The sequence below is a fragment of the Ranitomeya imitator genome, chromosome 7 (genome assembly GCF_032444005.1).
Source record: "Ranitomeya imitator isolate aRanImi1 chromosome 7, aRanImi1.pri, whole genome shotgun sequence".
NCBI classification, from domain to species: Eukaryota; Metazoa; Chordata; class Amphibia; order Anura; family Dendrobatidae; genus Ranitomeya; species Ranitomeya imitator.
The window spans coordinates 198,221,624-198,245,398 of record NC_091288.1 but is presented as its reverse complement, the minus strand read 5'-3'; the positions used below and the strand labels follow the sequence as shown (position 1 = coordinate 198,245,398).

The window sequence follows — 23,775 nt, the reverse complement described above, 5'->3', positions numbered from 1 at the left end:
CTCTTGTGTGAACGAGGCCCATTAAGGGCTTCTCCGTGAATCAAAAAATATTTGATATTAATTATTTGTGTCCCACAAACCAATGGAAATGTATTTTATACTCTTCCTCCCCATATTCTGTACATAGTAGGTTTTACTATTCGCATGAATTGTTACATGTAAATATATACAATATATTCCATTTAATGAATCTTTGCCTAAGACTCTGATGTCACCGGTTCAGAGGTGTTATACTGCACACAGAGCGGAGCCACAAGTAAAGGGGCACTCCGGGCAGAGCTGTACTGTGCTATACCTAGTGCCAGGCTGAAGATAGAGGGGCACTCCGGGCAGAGCTGTACTGTGCTATACCTAGTGCCAGGCTGAGGATAAAGGGGCACTCCGGGCAGAGCTGTACTGTGCTATACCTAGTGCCAGGCTGAGGATAAAGGGGCACTCCGGGCAGAGCTGTACTGTGCTATACCTAGTGCCAGGTTGAAGATAGAGGGGCACTCCGGGCAGAGCTGTACTGTGCTATACCTAGTGCCAGGCTGAGGATAAAGGGGCACTCCGGGCAGAGCTGTACTGTGCTATACCTAGTGCCAGGCTGAGGATAAAGGGGCACTCCAGGCAGAGCTGTACTGTGCTATACCTAGTGCCAGGCTGAAGATAGAGGGGCACTCCGGGCAGAGCTGTACTGTGCTATACCTAGTGCCAGGTTGAAGATAGAGGGGCACTCCGGGCAGAGCTGTACTGTGCTATACCTAGTGCCAGGCTGAGGATAAAGGGGCACTCCGGGCAGAGCTGTACTGTGCTATACCTAGTGCCAGGCTGAAGATAGAGGGGCACTCCGGGCAGAGCCGGTTCTGTGATATACCTAGTGCCAGGCTGAGGATAAAGGGGCACTCCGGGCAGAGCCGATTCTGTGATATACCTAGTGTCAGGCTGAGGATAAAGGGGCACTCCGGGCAGAGCCGATTCTGTGATATACCTAGTGTCAGGCTGAGGATAAAGGGGCACTCCGGGCAGAGCTGGTACTGTTATACCTAGTGGGGCACTCTGGGCAGAGCCGGTTCTGTGATATACCTAGTGTCAGGCTGAGGATAAAGGGGCACTCCGGGCATAGCCGCTACTGTGTTATACCTAGTGTCAGGCTGAGGATAAAGGGGCACTCCGGGCAGAGCCGCTACTGTGCTATACCTAGTGTCAGGCTGAGGATAAAGGGGCACTCTGGGCAGAGCCGCTACTGTGATATACCTAGTGTCAGGCTGAGGATAAAGGGGCACTCCGGGCAGAGCCGATTCTGTGATATACCTAGTGTGAGGCTGAGGATAAAGGGGCACTCCGGGCAGAGCCGATTCTGTGATATACCTAGTGTCAGGCTGAGGATAAAGGGGCACTCCGGGCAGAGCTGGTACTGTTATACCTAGTGTCAGGCTGAGGATAAAGGGGCACTCCGGGCAGAGCCAGTTCTGTGATATACCTAGTGCCAGGCTGAGGATAAAGGGGCACTCCGGGCAGAGCCGGTACTGTGCTATACCTAGTGCCAGGCTGAGGATAAAGGGGCACTCCGGGCAGAGCCGCTACTGTGCTATACCTAGTGTCAGGCTGAGGATAAAGGGGCACTCTGGGCAGAGCCGGTTCTGTGATATACCTAGTGCCAGGCTGAGGATAAAGGGGCACTCTGGGCAGAGCCGGTTCTGTGATATACCTAGTGCCAGGCTGAGGATAAAGGGGCACTCCGGGCATAGCCGCTACTGTGTTATACCTAGTGTCAGGCTGAGGATAAAGGGGCACTCCGGGCAGAGCTGGTACTGTTATACCTAGTGTCAGGCTGAAGATAAAGGGGCACTCCGGGCAGAGCCGCTACTGTGCTATACCTAATGTCAGGCTGAGGATAAAGGGGCACTCCGGGCAGAGCCACTTCTGTGATATAGCTAGTGCCAGGCTGAGGATAAAGGGGCACTCCGGGCAGAGCCGGTACTGTGCTATACCTAGTGTCAGGCTGAGGATAAAGGGGCACTCTGGGCAGAGCCGCTACTGTGCTATACCTAGTGCCAGGCTGAGGATAAAGGGGCACTCCGGGCAGAGCCGCTACTGTGCTATACCTAGTGTCAGGCTGAGGATAAAGGGGCACTCTGGGCAGAGCCGCTACTGTGCTATACCTAGTGCCAGGCTGAGGATAAAGGGGCACTCCGGGCAGAGCCAGCTCTGTGATATACCTAGTGCCAGGCTGAGGATAAAGGGGCACTCCGGGCAGAGCCGCTACTGTGCTATACCTAGTGTCAGGCTGAGGATAAAGGGGCACTCTGGGCAGAGCCGGTTCTGTGATATACCTAGTGCCAGGCTGAGGATAAAGGGGCACTCTGGGCAGAGCCGGTTCTGTGATATACCTAGTGCCAGGCTGAGGATAAAGGGGCACTCCGGGCATAGCCGCTACTGTGTTATACCTAGTGTCAGGCTGAGGATAAAGGGGCACTCCGGGCAGAGCTGGTACTGTTATACCTAGTGTCAGGCTGAAGATAAAGGGGCACTCCGGGCAGAGCCGCTACTGTGCTATACCTAATGTCAGGCTGAGGATAAAGGGGCACTCCGGGCAGAGCCACTTCTGTGATATAGCTAGTGCCAGGCTGAGGATAAAGGGGCACTCCGGGCAGAGCCGGTACTGTGCTATACCTAGTGTCAGGCTGAGGATAAAGGGGCACTCTGGGCAGAGCCGCTACTGTGCTATACCTAGTGCCAGGCTGAGGATAAAGGGGCACTCCGGGCAGAGCCGCTACTGTGCTATACCTAGTGTCAGGCTGAGGATAAAGGGGCACTCTGGGCAGAGCCGCTACTGTGCTATACCTAGTGCCAGGCTGAGGATAAAGGGGCACTCCGGGCAGAGCCAGCTCTGTGATATACCTAGTGCCAGGCTGAGGATAAAGGGGCACTCCGGGCAGAGCCAGCTCTGTGATATACCTAGTGCCAGGCTGAGGATAAAGGGGCACTCTGGGCAGAGCCGCTACTGTGCTATACCTAATGTCAGGCTGAGGATAAAGGGGCACTCCGGGCAGAGCCACTTCTGTGATATACCTAGTGCCAGGCTGAGGATAAAGGGGCACTCCGGGCAAAGCCGCTACTGTGCTATACCTAGTGCCAGGCTGAGGATAAAGCCGTTGAGTGCTGCTGCCTCCTGTTCTAAGTTTTCCCATAGGATTGAATATGTAAATACTATAGAATTTATTAATACTCATCTGGTCAAACTTCTGCAACCTGTGATTGGCTGCAGCGGTCAGCTGCACTCAGTAACTTGCTATAGGATGTTTTTCTGATGACGATTTACTCCGTCACCTAACCGTCACCAGTAGTCTGGATGCTCATTGACCGGTGAGTGTTAATAAGCTTTTATTTTGCCCCCTGCGGCAGCTCCCGGCTCAGCCAGGCGACTGGAAATGCTGCTGCTTAGGCTACGTTCACATTAGCGTTCCGCTAATGTGCGTCGCTGTTGCGTCGGCGACGCAGCGGCGACGCGCCCCTATGTTTAACATAGGGGACGCGTGCGTTTTTTTGGTTGCGTTTTTTGACACGTGCGTCGTTTCCGACGCTAGCGTCGGACGCAAGAAAATGCAACAAGTTGCATTTTTTGTGCGTCCGATTTTCGTCAAAAAACGACGCACGCGTCGCAAAACGCAGCGTTTTTGCGCGCGTTTTTTGTGCGTCGAGCGTTGCGTCGCCGTTGCGTCGCCGACGCACCGGCGCGCAACGCTAATGTGAACGTAGCCTTAGAGGAAAATACAATCGCTCTGCTGCCCCTTCATTTCCTGGATCGATGGGGGTCCCCGAAGTCAGACTCCCACCAGCCATCAGTTGATGGCACATACAGTATGAGTGATATGCACTACGATTTAGATTTTATACTGTAATGCAAAAAATAGTTGCAAGCGTATACACACCACCGAGTCTAATTCTAGTCGTGTTTTTACTCTATGCAGTAGTGATATTAGGGCTCCGTCCCCCAAACACCGTGGACCCGCATGACACCGCACATTCCCTGCAGAACCAAGATAATGGCAGATGACGGTGACGTCTGAACAGCTGCCAGTTTGGGCCTTTATATATCTGATAAAGATCTGCCATCTCTGCTGCCAGTTTTCATACATTTCCAGGAGGATCGACAGAGGAACAATGCTGCAAAGATCGAAGATGATCCCTAATTGCATTTCAGGGGCACTACAAATACCAAAAGGGCAATATTGGGGGATGATAGGTTCTCTCCGTCATATAACTTGCAGCTACACTGTCTCCTCCTCCTTGTGCTGCAGAGCATCTTCCTTTAGGATCCTCTGCAGATCTGTCAGGACAGTGAAATATAGGCTGCATTAAGAAAATCTGTCCCTAAGGACGCCGAGGTGGTTGGCTCTTTAAAGGGATTCTCCGTGTTAGAAAATATTTACTTGCTAGGATCCCTTGACAATAAAATGACGGTCAGACGCGCCCCTGCCGATCCCCATCCGTGTACGGACATAGCAAGTCCTCCAAAAAAGATGTGGTCGCCTCTGTTCTGATCCTGAACACAGGACGCGCGCCGCCACTGCACCCCCCCGCCCCCCCCATTATATGAAAATAAGATTTTTAATGCATAGATGCCTAGCCCCTTTAAGGGTCATTTTTCTTTGCCCTTTAAGGCACTCCTGACATGACTTTTCAGTAAACACATTCCCCATAACTAAAAAAAAAATCTTAGTTCCTCTGTTATTCCTCCTGCAAACATAAATTGACAAATGGTCATTCTTATTGTGAACGAGCACTAACGCTGCGCAGACACTCTCCATTCACAAAGGGAAGTGTTAACGCCCTGTTGTCAATGTATTCTTACATTTCCAGGAGGAATAACAGTGGGACAATGTTTAAAAGTTGTTGTTGCCTTTGGATGCAAGCGTTTACTAAACAGACAGGTTGATCCCACGACCATCGTGGATGGATGATACTCTGGCTAAAATAAATAAGAAAAAAAAACTACAGCCGGATAATGGAGCAGCAGATGTAATCGGCGCAGATCTGCGGCACGGAACGCTCGGTTCTCTCCCTCCGCTCTGCACCCTGAATGCCAGGCAGGAAATTACTCTCTGAGATGATAATTAATATTATTTCTCATTTTCTTTGCAATCTATCAGATCCAGGTCATGGATCTAATAATCGGCGGCACTAGCCAGCAGTTTACTCCTCCATATTTATTCCCTACTGCTTCTATGGCACTAACCTATTCTACGGTGCTGTACAAAGACTTGCAGGCCCCAACAGAGCTCACAATCTAATTTCCTACATCGGCCCCTGACTGCTCTGGCCACATATATATTTGCCATATAATAATAATAATGTCGGAGCATCTTCTCCAAGAGATCTAGATTGTTTTGTCCCTCTGTTATTCCTCCTGGAAATAAATGGAACAAATGGTCTCTGGGTGTTAATGGTCCTCTTTGTCAGTGTGGTGACATACAGAGTCTGATTTTGTAGGACAGATGTCGTTAAAATGAATAGTAACTTACCAATTGTTATATAGCTCAAAAATAATGGTCGGCAATTAGCAAGACAACCTCTATAAAGGAGCTGTTCTGCAGGGGGTGACCACAGACCATTTCTCTGTTCTCATCCGTTTTGGTCACATTTGCATGTTATCGTTGTAGCAAGAGGTGACAACTACAACCCACAGAAGTTGCTCAGCTCATCCAGGATGGCACATCAATGCGAGCTGTGGCAAGAAGGGTATCTCTGTCTGTTAGCACAGTGTCCAGAGCATGGAGGAGATACCAGGAGATGTGGAGGGGGCTGTAGGAGGACAACAACCCAGCAGCAAGACTGTTACCTCCACCTTTATGCAAGGAGTAGTAGGAGGAACAGTGTCAGAGCCCTGCAAAATGGCCTCCAGCAGACAACTTACAACCATGTGACTGTATAAAATGTCAGAAACAGACTCCATGAGGGTGGTATGAGGGTCTGACACCCTGTTGTGCTTACACCTAACACCTTGCAGGGCGATCTGCATTTGCCACAGAACACCAAGATTGGCAGATTCGACATTGACGCCCTATACTCTTCATGGATGACAGCAGAGTCACACTGAGCACATGTGTCAGAGTGTGGAGATGCAATTACTGCCTGCAACATCCTTCTACATGACCGGTTTGGCAGTAGGTCAGTAATGGTGTGGGGTGGCATTTCTTTGGAGGGCCCAACAGCTCTCCATGTGCTCGCCAGAGGTAGCCTGACTGCCTTTAGGTACCGAGATGATGTCCTCAGACCCCTTGTGAGACCATATGCTGGTGTGGTTGGCCCTGGGTTCCTCCTAATGTAGGACAATGCCAGACCTCATGTGGCTGGAGTGTGTCAGCAGTTCCTGCATGCTGAAGGCATTTATGCTATGGACTGGCCCGCCCGTTCCCCAGACCTGAATCCTATCGAGCACATCTGGGACATCATGCCTTGTTCCATCCACCAATGCCACGTTGCACCAAAGATTGTCCAGGAGTTGACTGATGCTTTCATCCAGATCTGGGAGGAGATCCTTCAGGAGACCATCCGCCGTCTCATCCGAACCATGCCCAGACGTAGGGAGATCATACAGGCACGTGGAGGCCACACACACTACTGAGCATCATTTTATTGTCTTCAGGCATTTCCACTGAAGTTGGACCAGCCTGTAATTTGATTTTCCACTTTGATGTTAAGCATCATTCCAAATCCAGACCTCTGTGGGATATTCGTTGTGATTTACATGATGATTTTTAGGTTTTATTGTTCTCAACACATTCCACTATGTAATGAATAAAAATTTACAACTGGAATATTTCACTTAGTGATATCTACGATGCGGGATTTTAGTGTTCCCTTTATTTTTTGAGCAGTGTGTATGTATGTATGTATGTATATATATATATATATATATATATATATATATATATATATATATATATATATATATATATATATATATATATATATATATATAGGCAAAAATTGGAACGGCATCTACAGAATACCTGATGTAGTGCAAAGCTTCCCCAGTCAGTAGTCCAATGACTTCCAGCAATATGAAGAAAAAAGAAGAGAAGCAGCACAAAAAAATAAAGAAAAATGTGGACTTTATTGCCAAGATGGCGTGGCGACGTTTCGGATACAAAATCCTTTCTCAAGCAGTGAACACATGGGTGAAAAGGTCATTTATACAAAGCCTATAACAATCTCATTAAAAACTCATTATGTGCATTTCCATAAATATAAGAGAATTATAATAAATAACAATTCATAAACAAGTGACTCCATATATAAAGGGATACTTTCATAGAATCCATGCTCAGTGTACATCAAAAACTACTGTGACACGTGATATATCATAAAATATCCTAATTACTAATCAGATAAAATCAAATTAACCCAGGTGTTTCCACTCCATAAGCTCCGATTCTATAAATAATATATATTTATTACCTAAGGTCTGCGATCTGCACGCCATGGCTCTCAGCGTCCACCCGCGCATACTGCGCATGTCCGTGACTTCAGAGCTAAAGGAAGCCCATAATGCCACGGTTCGCAGTTGCGCAGAGCGGCGCCGAAGGTCCGGCCGCCATCTTTAGACAGGGAAAACTTTGCCCATAAAGAACATCGGCTCCGCCGCTATTAAAGCTCTATATAATAAAAATATCTCACCCCCAACAGGCAGCGGCGGACTCAAAATCACGGGGCATAGATATTATGGCCATAAAATTATTCAGAATCTCAATCTCGAGTACCACCACACAAACCAACAGACAGAGGATATACTCCATATATAGGAATAACGTGTGCCAAAAGTCTAAGAGGACTAGGACAAAAGTCCAATGTAGAGTCACATGAACTCAGGTGCTTACACTTACAAGTGAAGCATACCGTTCCAACACCGGACTAAGGGGATCATGGGGGGCAAATAACCCCCACATTTCTCCCATCCAGTAGTACGGAACTTACAGTCCAAATAATATGGCCACATATAAAATTCCTAAATGCTCAGTCGAACATACAGTCATATCGTGGTAACTCTCAGTAATCTCTTTTACACTACACAGGCCTATATATTCAATGAGTCCGTTACTACCATGTTAAAAACGGGGAAAAAAGAAGAAAAAAATTCTTTTAGAAAAAATGCTTTTAATTCTTTTACTTATAAATAACAATGTTTTTAACCCCTTTACCCCCAAGGGTGGTTTGCACGTTAATGACCAGGCCAATTTTTACAATTCTGACCACTGTCCCTTTATGAGGTTATAACTCCGAAACGCTTCAACGGATCCTGGTGATTCTGACATTGTTTTCTCGTGACATATTGTACTTCATGATAGTGGTAAAATTTCTTTGATAGTACCTGCGTTTATTTGTGAAAAAAACGGAAATTTGGCGAAAATTTTGAAAATTTCGCAATTTTCAAACTTTGAATATTTATGCAATTAAATCACAGAGATATGCCACACAAAATACTTAATAAGTAACATTTCCCACATGTCTCCTTTACATCAGCATAATTTTGGAACCAATTTTTTTTTTTGTTAGGGAGTTATAAGGGTTAAAAGTTGACCAGCAATTTCTCATTTTTACAACACCATTTTTTTTTAGGGACCACGTCTCATTTGAAGTCATTTTGAGGGGTCTATATGATAGAAAATGCCCAAGTGTGACACCATTCTAAAAACTGCACCCCTCAAGGTGCTCAAAACCACATTCAAGAAGTTTATTAACCCTTCAGGTGTTTAATAGGAATTTTTGGAATGTTTAAATAAAAATGAACATTTAACTTTTTTACACAAAAAATTTACTTCAGCTCCAATTTGTTTTATTTTACCAAGGGTAACAGGAGAAATTGGACCCAAAAAGTTGTTGTCCAATTTGTCCTGAGTACGCTGATACCCCATATGTGGCAGTAAACCACTGTTTGGGCGCATGGGAGAGCTCGGAAGGGAAGGAGCGCTATTTGACTTTTCAATGCAAAATTGACAGGAATTGAGATGGGACGCCATGTTGCGTTTGGAGAGCCACTGATGTGCCTAAACATTGAAACCCCCCACAAGTGACACCATTTTGGAAAGTAGACCCCCTAAGGAACTTATCTGGATGTGTGGTGAGCACTTTGACCCACCAAGTGCTTCACAGAAGTTTATAATGCAGAACCGTAAAAATAAAAAATCATATTTTTTCACAAAAATGATATTTTTGCCCCCAATTTTTTATTTTTCCAAGGGTAAGAGAAGAAATTGGACCTCAAAAGTTGTTGTCCAATTTGTCCTGAGTACGCTGATACCCCATATGTGGCAGTAAACCACTGTTTTGGCGCATGGGAGAGCTCGGAAGGGAAGGAGCGCAGTTTGACTTTTCAATGCAAAATTGACAGAAATTGAGATGGGACGCCATGTTGCGTTTGGAGAGCCACTGATGTGCCTAAACATTGAAACCCCCCACAAGTGACACCATTTTGGAAAGTAGACCCCCTAAGGAACTTATCTAGAGGTGTGGTGAGCACTTTGACCCACCAAGTGCTTCACAGAAGTTTATAATGCAGAACCGTAAAAATAAAAAATCATATTTTTTCACAAAAATTATATTTTTGCCCCCAATTTCTCTGATCGCCCATGACGGCACCACGGAGAGAGGGGATCCGCCCACCAAGGACAGGAAACCTACGGATAAAAAGGCGGTACCACTCTCCTGCATCAGTTGGTTTCCTGTCCTTGATGGGAGACCTACGGACTTACCAGTTCGTCGTTGGATCTGGGGCCAACCAGTCCGATTCAGGCAGCTGGGGTCCCTCTGCCTCGGCTAGGGTGGTGACCCGAAGCGCCACCGCTGGGAGCCAGTGGGCCGACAGGGTGTGCGGGGGAGGTGACAAGGAGTTCGCGGTCACCTCCCCAAGTAAGATGCAGCAGCGGCAACATCCAGGGGGGTCCCTCTGTGGTTGCGGGAGGTGCAGCACGACCCTCCCTAAATCAAGCGTCAGTCTGCACACTGCATCGCCATCAGGCGTGCAGGTATTGTGCTACTGGGGCTGCATAGGACCGGGGGTGCCGGTCAGCAGCGCATATCTGCTTCCGGGCGCTGCTTTGCGCAGGCCCGGTATCCAGCTGGGTCTCGCGAGGTCTGCAGAGCGCCGGTATGCGCAGGCGCCGGCGGTGCTTCCGGCCGGGCGCTTGGTGCGCTCTGCGCAGGCGCCGGCGTGGCTCCAGCCGGGCGCTTGGTGTACACTGCGTGGGCGCCGGCGGGGCTTCTGGCCGGGGCGCGCTCTGCGCAGGCGCCGGCGTGGCTCCAGCCGGGCGCTTGGTGTGCATTGCGCAGGCGCCGGGGGTGCTTCTGAAGCCGCCGGTATGTTTCGGCGAGGCGCTTGATGCGCACTGCGCAGGCGCCGGCGGGTCTTCCGGCGGATGGCGCGGATTACCGCTAGAGCGTGTTTTTTGAGTCGGATTACTGCGCAGGCGCCGACCGCTCCTCATATGATCAGTCGCTACTGCGCAGGTGCAGGGAAGCGGCGGGAGGGTTCAAATAGTAGAACCCTCATCCTCTTGGTGGCTCTGCAGTAATAGGCAGGAGCTTCAAGGGGAATAGGAGCGACAACTCAGCCGAGTCAAGGCACGCAGACCAGCAGCAGTATGAGTGACCCAGCATCACCTCCACCCGAATCACCTCCACCTGCAGTATCGCCACAGCAGCAGCAGCAGCAAAAAAGGCGGCAGCAGAAAGTGCACCAGGACACCAGCAAAGAACGCCAAAGGTCTCAACACAGTAAGGAGTCCAGTACGGCGTCGGGGAGAAAGCCAGAGGCAGAGAACCCCCAATCGGTATTTATGGGTCCTGGAGGTGGTAAGTGGATCTTCGTGAATGTCAGAGACAGTAAGATTGTTATTTGTCTCTTTTTAGGGGAGGAAAAGCGTAGCTAAAACTAAACACAAAAGTTGCGCCATCTGTAGAGAGGACCTTCCACCTACATGTGATAAAAGACTATGCAATACTTGCATTCAACAAACTGTGTCTGAAAACCTTCCAGGGTTTGCTTCAGATCTTAAGAGCCTAATTAAAGAACAAGTAGAGGACACTTTTAGGTCACTAAAAAGTGGAAAAAAAAGGAGAAAGACCAGGCATAGGTCTCCATCTCCAGCCTCAAAATCCGAAAGTGGTAGTGAGAGTTCAGCGTCCTCCGTCTCCTCCGACTCATCCTCATCATCTACTTCTTCCTCGGGAGGACATAACTGTTTCCCACTAGAGGATACTGATGGCCTCATAAAGGCAGTAAGAAGCACCATGGGGTTGGTAGACTCCCATCCTAAAAAAACAGTACAAGACATTATGTTTGGAGGCCTAGAACAGAAAAAGAGGAGAGCTTTTCCGCTTAACGAAGCAATTGCATCCCTAATTAAGAAGGAATGGAAAAAGCCCATGAGGAAGACTCTCTTAACTCCAAAAAGGAAATATCCCTTCGAGGAAGAATCGTGCTCCTTTTGGGAGAAGGCCCCGAAATTAGACGTGGCAATTGCTAAAGCCTCAAAGAAATTCGCCCTCCCGTTTGAGGACATGGGGGTTCTGAAGGACCCAATGGACAAAAAGGCAGATGCATTTCTCAAGGGCTCTTGGGAGGCAGCGGGAGGAGGCCTGAAGCCGGCAGTTGCAGCTGCATGCACTTCGCGCTCCCTGATGATCTGGCTGAACCAGCTAGAGGGTCAGTTAAAGGGGAAAACTTCCCGAGACTCAATTCTGGATACATTACCCGTAATGAGGGGGGCTGCGGCCTTCCTAGCCGATGCCTCGGCCGACTCCATCAGGCTATCCGCCAGAGCAGCAGTGTTTGCTAATGCGGCCAGGCGCGCCCTCTGGCTTAAGAATTGGCCAGGCGACCTACAAACGAAAACGAAACTCTGTACCATCCCCTGTGAAGGGGAGTTTCTGTTTGGGTCGACTCTAGACGACATCTTAGAGAAAGCCGGGGACAAGAAAAAGTCCTTCCCCTCTCTGGGTCTCCCCTCTTATCGGAAGCCCTTTCGGAACAAGAGGTTTTTCCGTAAGAACCCAGGGAAAGGCCAGGGGAAGTGGGACGATAAGAAAAATAAAAATAAAGGATTTATCTTCAATAAAAACCTCAATGACAGCAAGAAACCTCCACAATGAAGGTTCACCCCAGGTGGGAGGGAGATTATCTCTCTTTCTCCCAGCCTGGAAAAAGATCACCTCCAGTCATTGGATCCTAAACATCATAGAATCAGGACTGAGGTTAACATTCAAGAGGTACCCTCGTCCCTCCTTCAAGGTAACATCTACCAGATCCTCAGCAGAAGAACAGTTAACTCTAGAAAACGAGATTGTGGGGTTAGTAAAAAAAGGAGTACTCCTAGAAGTTCCCCCTCAAGAAAGAGGGCAAGGGTACTATTCCCCTCTATTCCTGAGGAAAAAACCAGATGGTTCCTTCAGGACCATTATCAATCTGAAGAATCTAAACAATTACTTAGAGGTTCAAGCATTCAAAATGGAAACGATAAAGTCATCAATCAAAATGCTGTTTCCTCAGTGTTTCATGGTGGTCCTGGACTTGAAGGACGCATATTATCACGTCCCAATACACAAGGATCACCAGAGATTCCTCAGAATGGCAATCCACATCAAGGGAGTCCTAAGACACTTCCAGTTTACAGCTCTTCCATTCGGCCTAGCAATAGCCCCGAGGGTTTTTACAAAGCTGGTCGCGGAGGTAATGGCTCACCTCAGGGAAGAAAACACCCTGATCGTACCATATCTGGACGATTTCCTGGTGATAGGCTCCTCCCAGCAACATTGCAAGAATCAGCTAGATTTAGTGATTCAATCTCTAAAAAACCTGGGCTGGCTAATAAACCTAGAGAAATCCAAACTGGTGCCTTCTCAGGTTCAGGAGTACCTAGGTCTCACTCTAGACTCCAGAAAAATGGAATGCCGGCTCCCAGAGGGCAAATTACAAAAGATAAAAAGCTTAGCATCAAGAGTACAATCTCTCCCCTCTATAACTCTCCGTCAGGGCATGTCACTGTTAGGCTCTATGACCTCTTGCATCCCGGCAGTCCAGTGGGCCCAACTACATTCCAGGGATCTCCAATGGCAGCTACTGTCCGAGCAAATCCGCCTAGGAGAGCATTTAGACGGGCGGTTAACATTATCTCCTCGCACCAATCTCTCTCTAACTTGGTGGACATTGCAGGAAAATCTTTCCCAGGGAGTTCCATGGGTAATCCCGATATCAAAGGTCCTAACAACGGACGCAAGCCCCTCAGGGTGGGGGGCTCATCTGGGCGACCTTGTAGCTCAGGGCATTTGGTCCCCGTCCCTTGCAAACAATTCCTCCAATATGAAGGAACTCCTGGCAGTAAAATTTGCCCTTCAGGAATTCCTGGGGGTCCTTCAATCTCACCATGTGAGGGTGATGTCGGACAATCAGGTGGTAGTATCGTATATAAACCATCAGGGGGGTACCCGTTCCAAAAGTCTAATGGAAGTGGCCAACTCGATCCTTCAGATAGCCGAAAACAACCTTCTATCCCTGACAAGTCTACACATAAAAGGGATAGACAATTACAAGGCAGACTTCCTCAGTCGTTCCAGCCTAAAACAGGGAGAATGGGAACTAAATCCAGGCATATTTACCCAGATCACTCAGAAATGGGGGGTTCCCAAAATAGATCTCTTCGCGAGCCATTTAAACAAAAAAGTAGCCGCCTTTTGCTCTCTATCTCCCATGGGGAACCCAGTAGCCCTGGATGCTTTCCTGATTTCTTGGGGTCACCATCTGGTCTATGCCTTTCCTCCTCTCATTTTGATTCCAGCAGTGCTGAGGAAGATTCGGGAGGACGGGGCGTTGGTCATATTAATTGCCCCGTTCTGGCCGAAGAGACCTTGGTTCTCATGGATGAGAAAGATGTCGATATCCGACCCTTGGGTATTGCCAGACCTACAGGATCTGTTGTCACAGGGCCCAATCTATCATCCGCGGGTCAAGAACTTACACTTGACAGCCTGGCTCTTGAGAGGAAAATATTAGAAAGCAGAGGGTTCTCTTCAGGGTTAATTTCAACTCTGTTGAAAAGTAGGAAGCCGGTTACAACAAAACAGTACGGCAAAATATGGAAAAAGTTCCTGTCCGTTTCAGGCGCTAAAATAGGGAAAGAAATTCCTATTAATGCCATTTTAGAGTTCTTGCAAAACGGGTTGGAAATGGGGTTAGCCACCAGTACCCTAAAAGTCCATGTGGCAGCATTAGGTGCTCTATTTAATTTTGACTTGGCTTCAAATAGGTGGGTCTCTAGATTCATTAGGGCGGCAGGAAGATCTAGGCCTCTGCCAGTAAAAGTGGTTCCTCAGTGGGACTTAAATTTGGTCCTTAAAGCCCTGACTAGTCCTCCATTTGAACCATTACATGAATCTACAATAAAAACGCTATCCCTCAAGACAGCTCTTTTAGTCGCCCTTACTTCTGCCCGTAGGGTCAGCGACTTGCAGGCCCTTTCAGCCAGGCCTCCTCACACACAATTTCTAGAGGATAGGGTCGTTCTAAAAACAGACCCAGCATATCTCCCGAAAGTGGCTTCAAAATTTCACAGGTCTCAAGAGATATCTCTTCCCTCCTTCTGTCCCAATCCTAAAAATAAGGAGGAACAAAATCTACATACACTAGATGTAAGGAGATGTCTCTTACATTACCTAGAAGTCACTAGAGAGAGTAGGGAGGATTCCTCTCTGTTTGTGTGTTTCCAGGGTCCCCGGAAGGGGAAAAAAGCATCTAAAGCCACCATAGCAAGATGGATCACGGACGCCATCAGCCTAGCATACTCAGCAAGTGGGATGCCCGTTCCCGGGGAGGTTAAAGCTCACTCAACAAGGGCAGTAGCAACTTCCTGGGCGGAGAAGGCCGGAGCTTCCATAGACCAGATATGTAGAGCTGCTACCTGGTCCTCACCATCCACATTCTATAGGCACTATAGATTGGACCTAATCTCCTCTTCAGACCTTACTTTTGGTAAAAGGGTTCTGGAGGCAGTGGTCCCTCCCTGAATGTACTATCTATGTAATTCTCTCCGTGGTGCCGTCATGGGCGATCAGAGAAAAATATAGTTCTTACCGATAACGGTATTTCTCTGAGCCCATGACGGCACCCGTACATTCCCTCCCTTCACTTATGGGTGCACACATGGAATAGTGCCATAGTCTATTATAATTTAAAGTCACGCGGTATCTTGTTATGCTAAACAGTTAAAATTTTTACAAATGTCTTAGTAGTCTCCCATCATTATCTATGTAAACAACTGATGCAGGAGAGTGGTACCGCCTTTTTATCCGTAGGTTTCCTGTCCTTGGTGGGCGGATCCCCTCTCTCCGTGGTGCCGTCATGGGCTCAGAGAAATACCGTTATCGGTAAGAACTATATTTTTTTTATTTTTCCAAGGGTAAGAGAAGAAATTGGACCTCAAAAGTTGTTGTCCAATTTGTCCCGAGTACGCTGATACCCCATATGTGGCAGTAAACCACTGTTTGGGCGCATGGGAGAGCTCGGAAGGGAAGGAGCGCCGTTTGACTTTTCAATGCAAAATTGACAGGAATTGAGATGGGACGCCATGTTGCGTTTGGAGAGCCACTGATGTGCCTAAACATTGAAACCCCCCACAAGTGACACCATTTTGGAAAGTAGACCCCCTAAGGAACTTATCTGGATGTGTGGTGAGCACTTTGACCCACCAAGGGCTTCACAGAAGTTTATAATGCAGAGCCATAAAAATAAAACAAAATTTTTTTCCCACAAAAATTATTTTTTAGCCCCCAGTTTTGTATTTTCCCTAGGGTAACAGGAGAAATTGGACCCCAAAAGTTGTTGTCCAATTTGTCCTGAGTACGCTGATACCCCATATGTGGGGGGGAACCACCGTTTGGGCGCATGGGAGGGTTCGGAAGGGAAGGAGCGCCATTTGGAATGCAGACTTAGATGGAATGGTCTGCAGGCGTCACATTGCGTTTGCAGAGCCCCTAATGTACCTAAACAGTAGAAACCCCCCACAAGTGACACCATTTTGGAAAGTAGACCCCCTAAGGAACTCATCTTGATGTGTTGTGAGAGCTTTGAACCCCCAAGTATTTCACTACAGTTTATAACGCAGAGCCATGCAAATAAAAAATATTTTTTTTCCACAAAAATTATATTTTAGCCCCCAGTTTTGTATTTTTCCAAGGTTAGCAGGAGAAATTGGACCCTAAATGTTGTTGTCCAATTTGTCCTGAGTACGCTGATACCCGATATGTGGGGGGGAACCACCGTTTGGGCGCATGGGAGGGCTCGGAAGGGAAGGAGCATCATTTGGAATGCAGACTTAGATGGATTGGTCTGCAGGCGTCACATTGCGTTTGCAGAGCCCCTAATGTACCTAAACAGTAGAAACCCCCCACAAGTGACCCCATATTGGAAACTAGACCCCTCAATGAACTTATCTAGATGTGTTGTGAGAACTTTGAACCCCCAAGTGTTTCACTACAGTTTATAACGCAGAGCCGTGAAAATAAAAAATCTTTTTGTTTTCCCACAAAAAATATTTTTTAGCCCCCGGTTTTGTATTTTCCCAAGGGTAACAGGAGAAATTGGTCCACAAAAGTTGTTGTCCAATTTGTCCTGAGTACGCTGATACCCCATATGTTGGGGTAAACCCCTGTTTGGGCACACAGGAGAGCTCGGAAGGGAAGGAGCACTGTTTTACTTTTTCAACGCAGAATTGGCTGGAATTGAGATCGGACGCCATGTCGTGTTTGGAGAGCCCCTGATGTGCCGAAACAGTGGAAACCCCCCAATTATAACTGAAACCCTAATCTAAACACACCCCTAACCCTAATTCCAACGGTAACCCTAACCACACCTCTAACCCTGACACACCCCTAACCCTAATCCCAACCCTATTCCCAACTGTAAATGTAATCTAAACCCTAACCCTAACTTTAGCCCCAACCCTAACTGTAGCCCCAACCCTAACCCTAACCCTAGCCCTAACCCTAGCCCTAACCCTAACCCTAGCCCTAACCCTAGCCCTAACCCTAGCCCTAGCCCTAGCCCTAACCCTAGCCCTAGCCCTAACCCTAGCCCTAACCCTAACCCTAGCCCTAACCCTAGCCCTAACCCTAGCCCTAATGGGAAAATGGAAATAATTACATTTTTTTTTATTTTTCCCTAACTAAGGGGGTGATGAAGGGGGGTTTGATTTACTTTTATAGCGAGTTTTTTAGCGGATTTTTATGATTGGCAGCCGTCACACACTGAAAGACCCTTTTTATTGCAAAAAATATTTTTTGCAATACCACATTTTGAGAGCTATAATTTTTCCATATTTTGGTCCACAGAGTCATGTGAGGTCTTGTTTTTTGCGGGACGAGTTGACGTTTTTATTGAAAACATTTTTGGGCACGTGACATTTTTTTATCGCTTTTTATTCCGATTTTTGTGAGGAAGAATGACCAAAAGCCAGCTATTCATGAATTTCTATTGGGGGAGGCGTTTATACCGTTCCGCGTTTGGTAAAATTGATAAAGCAGTTTTATTCTTCGGGTCAGTACGATTACAGCGATACCTCATTTATATCATTTTTTTATGGTTTGGTGCTTTTATACGATAAAAACTATTTTACAGAAAAAATAATTATTTTTGCATCGCTTTATTCTCAGGACTATAACTTTTTTATTTTTTTGCTGATGATGCTGTATGGCGGCTCTTTTTTTGCGGGACAATATGACGCTTTCAGCGGTACCATGGTTATTTATATCTGTCCTTTTGATCGCGTGTTATTCCACTTTTTGTTCGGCGGTATGATAATAAAGCGTTGTTTTTTGCCTCGTTTTTTTTTTTTTTTTCTTACGGTGTTTACTGAAGGGGTTAACTAGTGGGACAGTTTTATAGGTCGGGTCGTTACGGACGCGGCGATACTAAATATGTGTACTTTTATTGTTTTTTTTTTTTATTTAGATGAAGAAATGTATTTATGGGAATAATATATTTTTTTTTTTTTTTCATTATTTTGGAATTTTTTTTTTTTTTTTTTTTTTTTTTTTTACACATTTGGAAAATTTTTTTTTTACTTTTTTACTTTGTCCCAGGGGGGGACATCACAGATCAGTGATCTGACAGTTTGCACAGCACTCTGTCAGATCACTGATCTGATAGGAGTGCAGGCTGCTTCACAGTGCCTGCTCTGAGCGGCCATCTTGGATCCGGGGCTCGAGCAGGGAGGGAGGTGAGGAGACCCTCGCAGCAACGCAGTCACATCGCGTTGCTGCGGGGGGCTCAGGGAAGCCCGCAGGGAGCCCCCTCCCTGCGCGGTGCTTCCCTGCACCGCCGGCACATCGCGATCATCTTTGATCGCGGTGTGCCAGGGGTTAATGTGCCGGGGGCGGTCCGTGACCGCTCCTGGCACATAGTGCCGGATGTCAGCTGCGATTAGCAGCTGACACCCGGCCGCGATCGGCCGCGCTCCCCCCGTGAGCGCGGCCGATCGGCTATGACGTACTATCCCGTCCAGGGTCAGATAAGCCCAGGGCACCTCGACGGGATAGTACGTCTAAGGTCACAGAGGGGTTAAAGTGAAAAATAGAATTTTCGAAGTTCTTTATATATTTAATGCCGATGTCCCCATGGTTGAAAATTATCCCCAATTTTTCTATATTTCCACACGATCGCAGCATAGAGTGGAGCACCTGAGATAAAAAGAGAAATAAGGAAAAGAATAAATGTTATTACTCCGTTACTTAGGATTAAATATTAAAAACCCAAATTGTAGGTAGAGAGAAAGATAAACCAACATCATATTCCATAATTTTTACATAATTTGACTATATTTAAAGTCTACATTAAGACCAAACGGCTTCAATGTCCTTAATCTCATTATCCACTCCATTTCCCTTTTCTTCAACATTTGAATCCGATCACCCCCCCTCCTTTGAACCGGTATCGTATCAATAATGCAAAACCGAAGCTCCTTTTCCGTATGTGAATTTTCCGTGAAATGTTTGGACACAGGTAAGTCCATGCGTTTCTTTCTTATGGTATGTCGGTGTTGGTTTATTCTCGTTTTGAATTCACACGTTGTCTCACCGACATACCATAATGAACATGGACATTGCAGTAAATAGATTACGTAGTCTGAATCACATGTCAAAAAATGCCGAATTTTAAACTCCTCATTAGTTCTAGGATGGAAAAAATTTTCACCCTTCAGCATTAAACAACAATTAACGCATGATAAACATGGATAACACCCTCTCCTACCAATACCCGTCAATGTAGCTTGGCCTTGCTTCTTGAAAGTACCTATATCAGATCTAGTCACGGTGGAGCCAACAGTACGGTTCCGTTTATATGAAAATATTGGGGGTTTAGAAAATTCCCTCACCTGAGGGATACATTTATGCAACATTCCCCAATGTTTCCGTATAATATCTGCAACCATGTTGCTCTCCTCACAGTAGGTTGTTACAAAAGGAATACGGCTGATTTCATCAGGACGTGGTTTAACCTGGAGTAAACTCTCCCTATGTAATGTATCAACTTTATTTTTTTGTCTTTCTAACAAGTTTTTTGAGTAACCTCTAAGGCTGGGTTCACATTGCGCTAGGTGTGTCCGTCTAACGGACTCGTTTTTAAGTAGTAAAAATGCAATGTAACGCACATACTAACGCGCCCATAGACTTGCATTGTCTGACGCATCGTGACGCATCCCTAAATTGGTATGCGTTTGTCACATAATGTTTTTTTTCTGACGGACCTTCAACGCGGCTTGCAGCGTTTTCGGGTCCGGCCAAGCTAACGCACTACTAACGGAAGCGTTCATTCTGCCATAGAAGGCTATGGCAAACGCAGTCAGACGCAAATCATGAAAAATTTCCAAATAGAACCACACGTTTTAATAGCGTTTGAGGGTGGTCACATGTGGTCATGTGACAGGAAATGTGACTTCGGCCATTAAAATATCCCACTCACACAAAGTCTCCTGCACGTGACAGAGTGTTTTGCCGTAGCTCTTATAAATTGTAAGTACATTTCTATATATTATATATCTCTGTATACATCATGGGAGTCTGTAATGTCCGTCGGATGTGTGTGTACTAAAAATGTATTGTTTTGTTGCACACAGATGTCGGATACAGATGTCAGCAGCAGCAGCGTGTCTGCGATTTTTTCTTCTGAGTCGGTAGGCTTGCACTTTAAAAAACCATGTTGTGTGAAACTCCATTGTATTGAGCTAGGCATAACAATCCTGTTTATTGTTTTATTGTGAATAGGAGTGTTCTGAGCCCGAGGCTGTTAGACCTCCCCCAAAAAAACACGCAAAAACAACAAAGGTACATAGCACACATGTTGAATTTTTCAGGCATAAATTTATTGATCCAATGAATGTTAACATTATTTAATGTTAAAATATTTTTTTTTACATTTTACATACACAATAGGTTGTGGCACAAGGAGGACAAAAAAGAAAAAAGGTCCCTAGACGTCTGTCGTCGCCACAACTGCCAGTGGTAAATATAAAATAGAAATATTCTATCCAATATTTACCAACAATCTATCTATTCACTTTCTATCTACTATACCTATAAACTATCTATCAACTATCTATCGCTCCATCTATTTGTCTATCTATATCTATGTATCTATCTATCAATATCTATGTATCTATCTATCTATATCTATCTATCTATATCTATGTATCTATCTATATATCTATCTATCAATATCTTTGTATCTATCTATCTATCTATCTATATCTATGTATCTATCTATCTATATATCTATCTATCAATATCTATCTATCAATCTATATCTATCTATCTATCTATGTATCTATCTATCTATATATCTATCTATCAATATCTATGTATCTATCTATCTATCTATATATCTATCTATCAATATCTATGTATCTATCTATCTATCTATCAATGTATATCTATCTATCTACATCTATCTATCTATCTATATATCTATATATTGCTATATCTATGTATCTATCTATCTCTGTATATATGAATATGGCCATCCAGTGAAATTGACACTATCAACATAACGTTTTGTGTTTACATAGTCCAAGTCAGCGACAAAAAAAAAAAGGATTGTCGTTGACGAAGAGCCATTGACTATCCACAATGAGACACTTATTAACCTTGTGGAAGCCAACCCCTCCATATGGGACCAGAGCGACAGCTCCCACCATGACATCGTGAAGAACCGGAAGTTGTGGGATCAAATAATCTGTCACTTTGATCCCCGATACATGGAGAAGTCGACAACCTCAAAGAAAAAAATTGGTAAATATTGGTGACGTAACATCGGAAAATGTTTAAAAAAAAAAAATTTTTCTATCCTATCAACCTATCCACTTGTTGTCTGCTATCTATCTCTCAATTATCAACTATCTGTACACTATATATCTATCTATCTATACACTATTTCTACACTATTTCTTATCTAACAACTATCTATCTACTATTTATATATCAACTATCGTAGCAAACTATGAACAATTTTTCCTATATCTTAACACAATCTACTATTTTTATATATATATTTTTTTTTTTTTAATTTAAAGCCGATGCTGTCCATACCCGTTGGAAGTCCATCCGCGATCGCTTTGTCCGTGACTACCGGAACAGTCAGAATGCACCAAGCGGATCAAGTGGCAAACGGGTGACACCGTATGTGCATTATGACCAACTGCTCTTTCTTCAGAAAACAGTGTCTCAGCGCTCGTAAGTACAAGAAGGTCTGTGTGCGAGACTAAATTGTTTAAAGGAAAATAAGTAATTTTTGTTTTTGGGTTACAGCACGATATGCAGTACCGCTGCTCCTAGACCAGCAGAGGAACTTGAGCCTTCTTCAGTGGAACCAACGCAACCTGAAGATGTGTCTGGCATCAGCGAGCCACGATCTGCGGATAGAAGCACTGTTGCTGCAGGTGTGAGTGCCCGGTTGCAATCACAGCGTGGACGCAAGCGAGCATCTCAAAAAGATGAAGCAGATGCAATTATCGTGGATGGACTCCAACGGGTAGAGGACATGTGTCGCAGTGAGCTCAAAGACCTGAGACGAGAAATTACCGAGCTGCAAGCACGCGAGTCTGTCTACTCTGCTAATGAGTGGAAGCTACTTTTATTATCCTATGTGCCTGTAGTACAAAATATCCCGGCACATAGAAACCTTATGTTTCGACAAAGACTTAACGAGCTTGTAGAGGAATTTGTGGGCACCGAGGAACCCGCTCCATCGGGAAGAAGAAGACTGGACATGCCGCCCTACAACCCTCAATATAGAGGCCGGGGTGAAACGAGCGTGGAACCTCAAAGACAATGTAGTAGTCCATCATATAGTTGGGCAGACAATACTCCCGTGCAGTACCAAAGTCTTTAGTACAGTTCACTGTCCACAGCCAGGTGCAATTACCGCGTTGGAATTTTTTTTTGGGGGGGGGGGTTTGTTGTTAATTTCTATTTTCCTTTTTTTTTTCATCCCTATGGGATATCATATGTTACACCTGTGTACCAACAGTTTGTTGGGAAAATACAAAAACATTTAGTAAACTGTTTCAAATTTCAGATTCTTGTATGACTTTAACTTTAACTTTTTACACGACATAAGGTAACTTTTTACACGACATCAGGTTAAACAACATAACTTTTTACACTACGTAACTTTTTACACGACATCAGGTTAAACAACATAACTTTTTACACTACGTAACTTTTTACACGACATCAGGAAGACTTTAAATTATTTTCACACGTGTCTGTCTTGCCATGGAACCTGGCCTTCATGTGTGAAGTAGTGTGCAAATTGATCACGAATCCTCATTATTTGTGATGCAGAACGAACTGTAGTCGATTCAATGCTACTGAGGTTCGACTCACAATCATTGGGGTCTACCAACTGGGGTTCATGTCTCGCCACAAAATTGTGCAGACAGATGCATGCCTTCACAACACGGTCCACATTGTCTGGTTGCAGTTGCATGCAGGTTAGTAAAATCCGCCATTTTAATGTCAAAATCCCAAAGGCACACTCCACATAACGTCTAGCCCGGCTCAAGCGATAATTAAAAATGCGCCTGCTGGAGTCTAGACTACGGCTTGAGTACGGCTTGAGGAGATTTTGTCCTAGTTGGAAGGCCTCATCACCAACTAAAACATAGGGCAAACTTGGGCCTTCGGTCCCCGGAAGAGGTCGTGATGACGGTATGTTTAAACTTTGGTTGTACAAACATTGGCCCATGTTGGAGTCTCTGAATACTCTGGAATCGTTAGTCCGGCCATAAGCTCCAATATCCACAGCAACAAAACGGTACCTGTCATCCGCAATCGCCATCAATACTATAGAAAAGTATTTCTTATAGTTATAGTAGAGGGAACCACTATGTGCAGGTTTCTGAATCCGAATGTGCTTTCCGTCCACGGCACCAATACAATTGGGGAAATTAGCCACATCCTCGAACTGTTGGGAAATTGCTAGCCACATTTCTGATGTTGGTGTTGGTAGCACAAGTGGTTGCAAGTTGTTCCAAATGGCATCACAAGTTTCCCGAACCAGTTGACAAATTGTTGACTTCCCAAGTCGAAACTGGTAATGCAGTGACGCAAAAGTTTCTCCGGTAGCCAGATATCTGTTGACATTCAAAAACAAAAAAAAAAAATTAGGATTTTAATGATCATCTAAAGGCTAGTTGACAATATAATATACAATTGCAAAATGAACATTAGGCCACACGATACCGA

At 45.5% G+C, this 23,775-nt stretch overlaps 1 protein-coding gene across 1 annotated transcript; it reads left to right on the top strand.

The window, feature by feature from the left end:
* Positions 1–11,565: 11,565 nt before the first annotated feature.
* LOC138646148 (uncharacterized) lies at positions 11,566–23,775 on the top strand. The gene is made up of 5 exons (XM_069735610.1): positions 11,566–11,739; positions 20,308–20,355; positions 20,464–20,532; positions 21,096–21,318; positions 21,600–23,775. The coding sequence occupies exons 1-5, from the start codon at positions 11,566–11,568 to the stop codon at positions 21,761–21,763; spliced, it is 678 nt and encodes a 225-aa protein (XP_069591711.1). The 3' UTR covers positions 21,764–23,775.

Excerpts from the sequence above, each read along its gene's own strand:
- LOC138646148 (XM_069735610.1), top strand. The coding sequence starts at position 11,566 with ATGGACAAAAAGGCAGATGCATTTCTCAAGGGCTCTTGGGAGGCAGCG. Across the intron at positions 11,740-20,307 it reads CAATTCTGGATACATTACCC|CCCGAGGCTGTTAGACCTCC; the intron begins GTAATGAGGGGG and ends GAGTGTTCTGAG. Across the intron at positions 20,533-21,095 it reads CGTCGCCACAACTGCCAGTG|TCCAAGTCAGCGACAAAAAA; the intron begins GTAAATATAAAA and ends GTGTTTACATAG.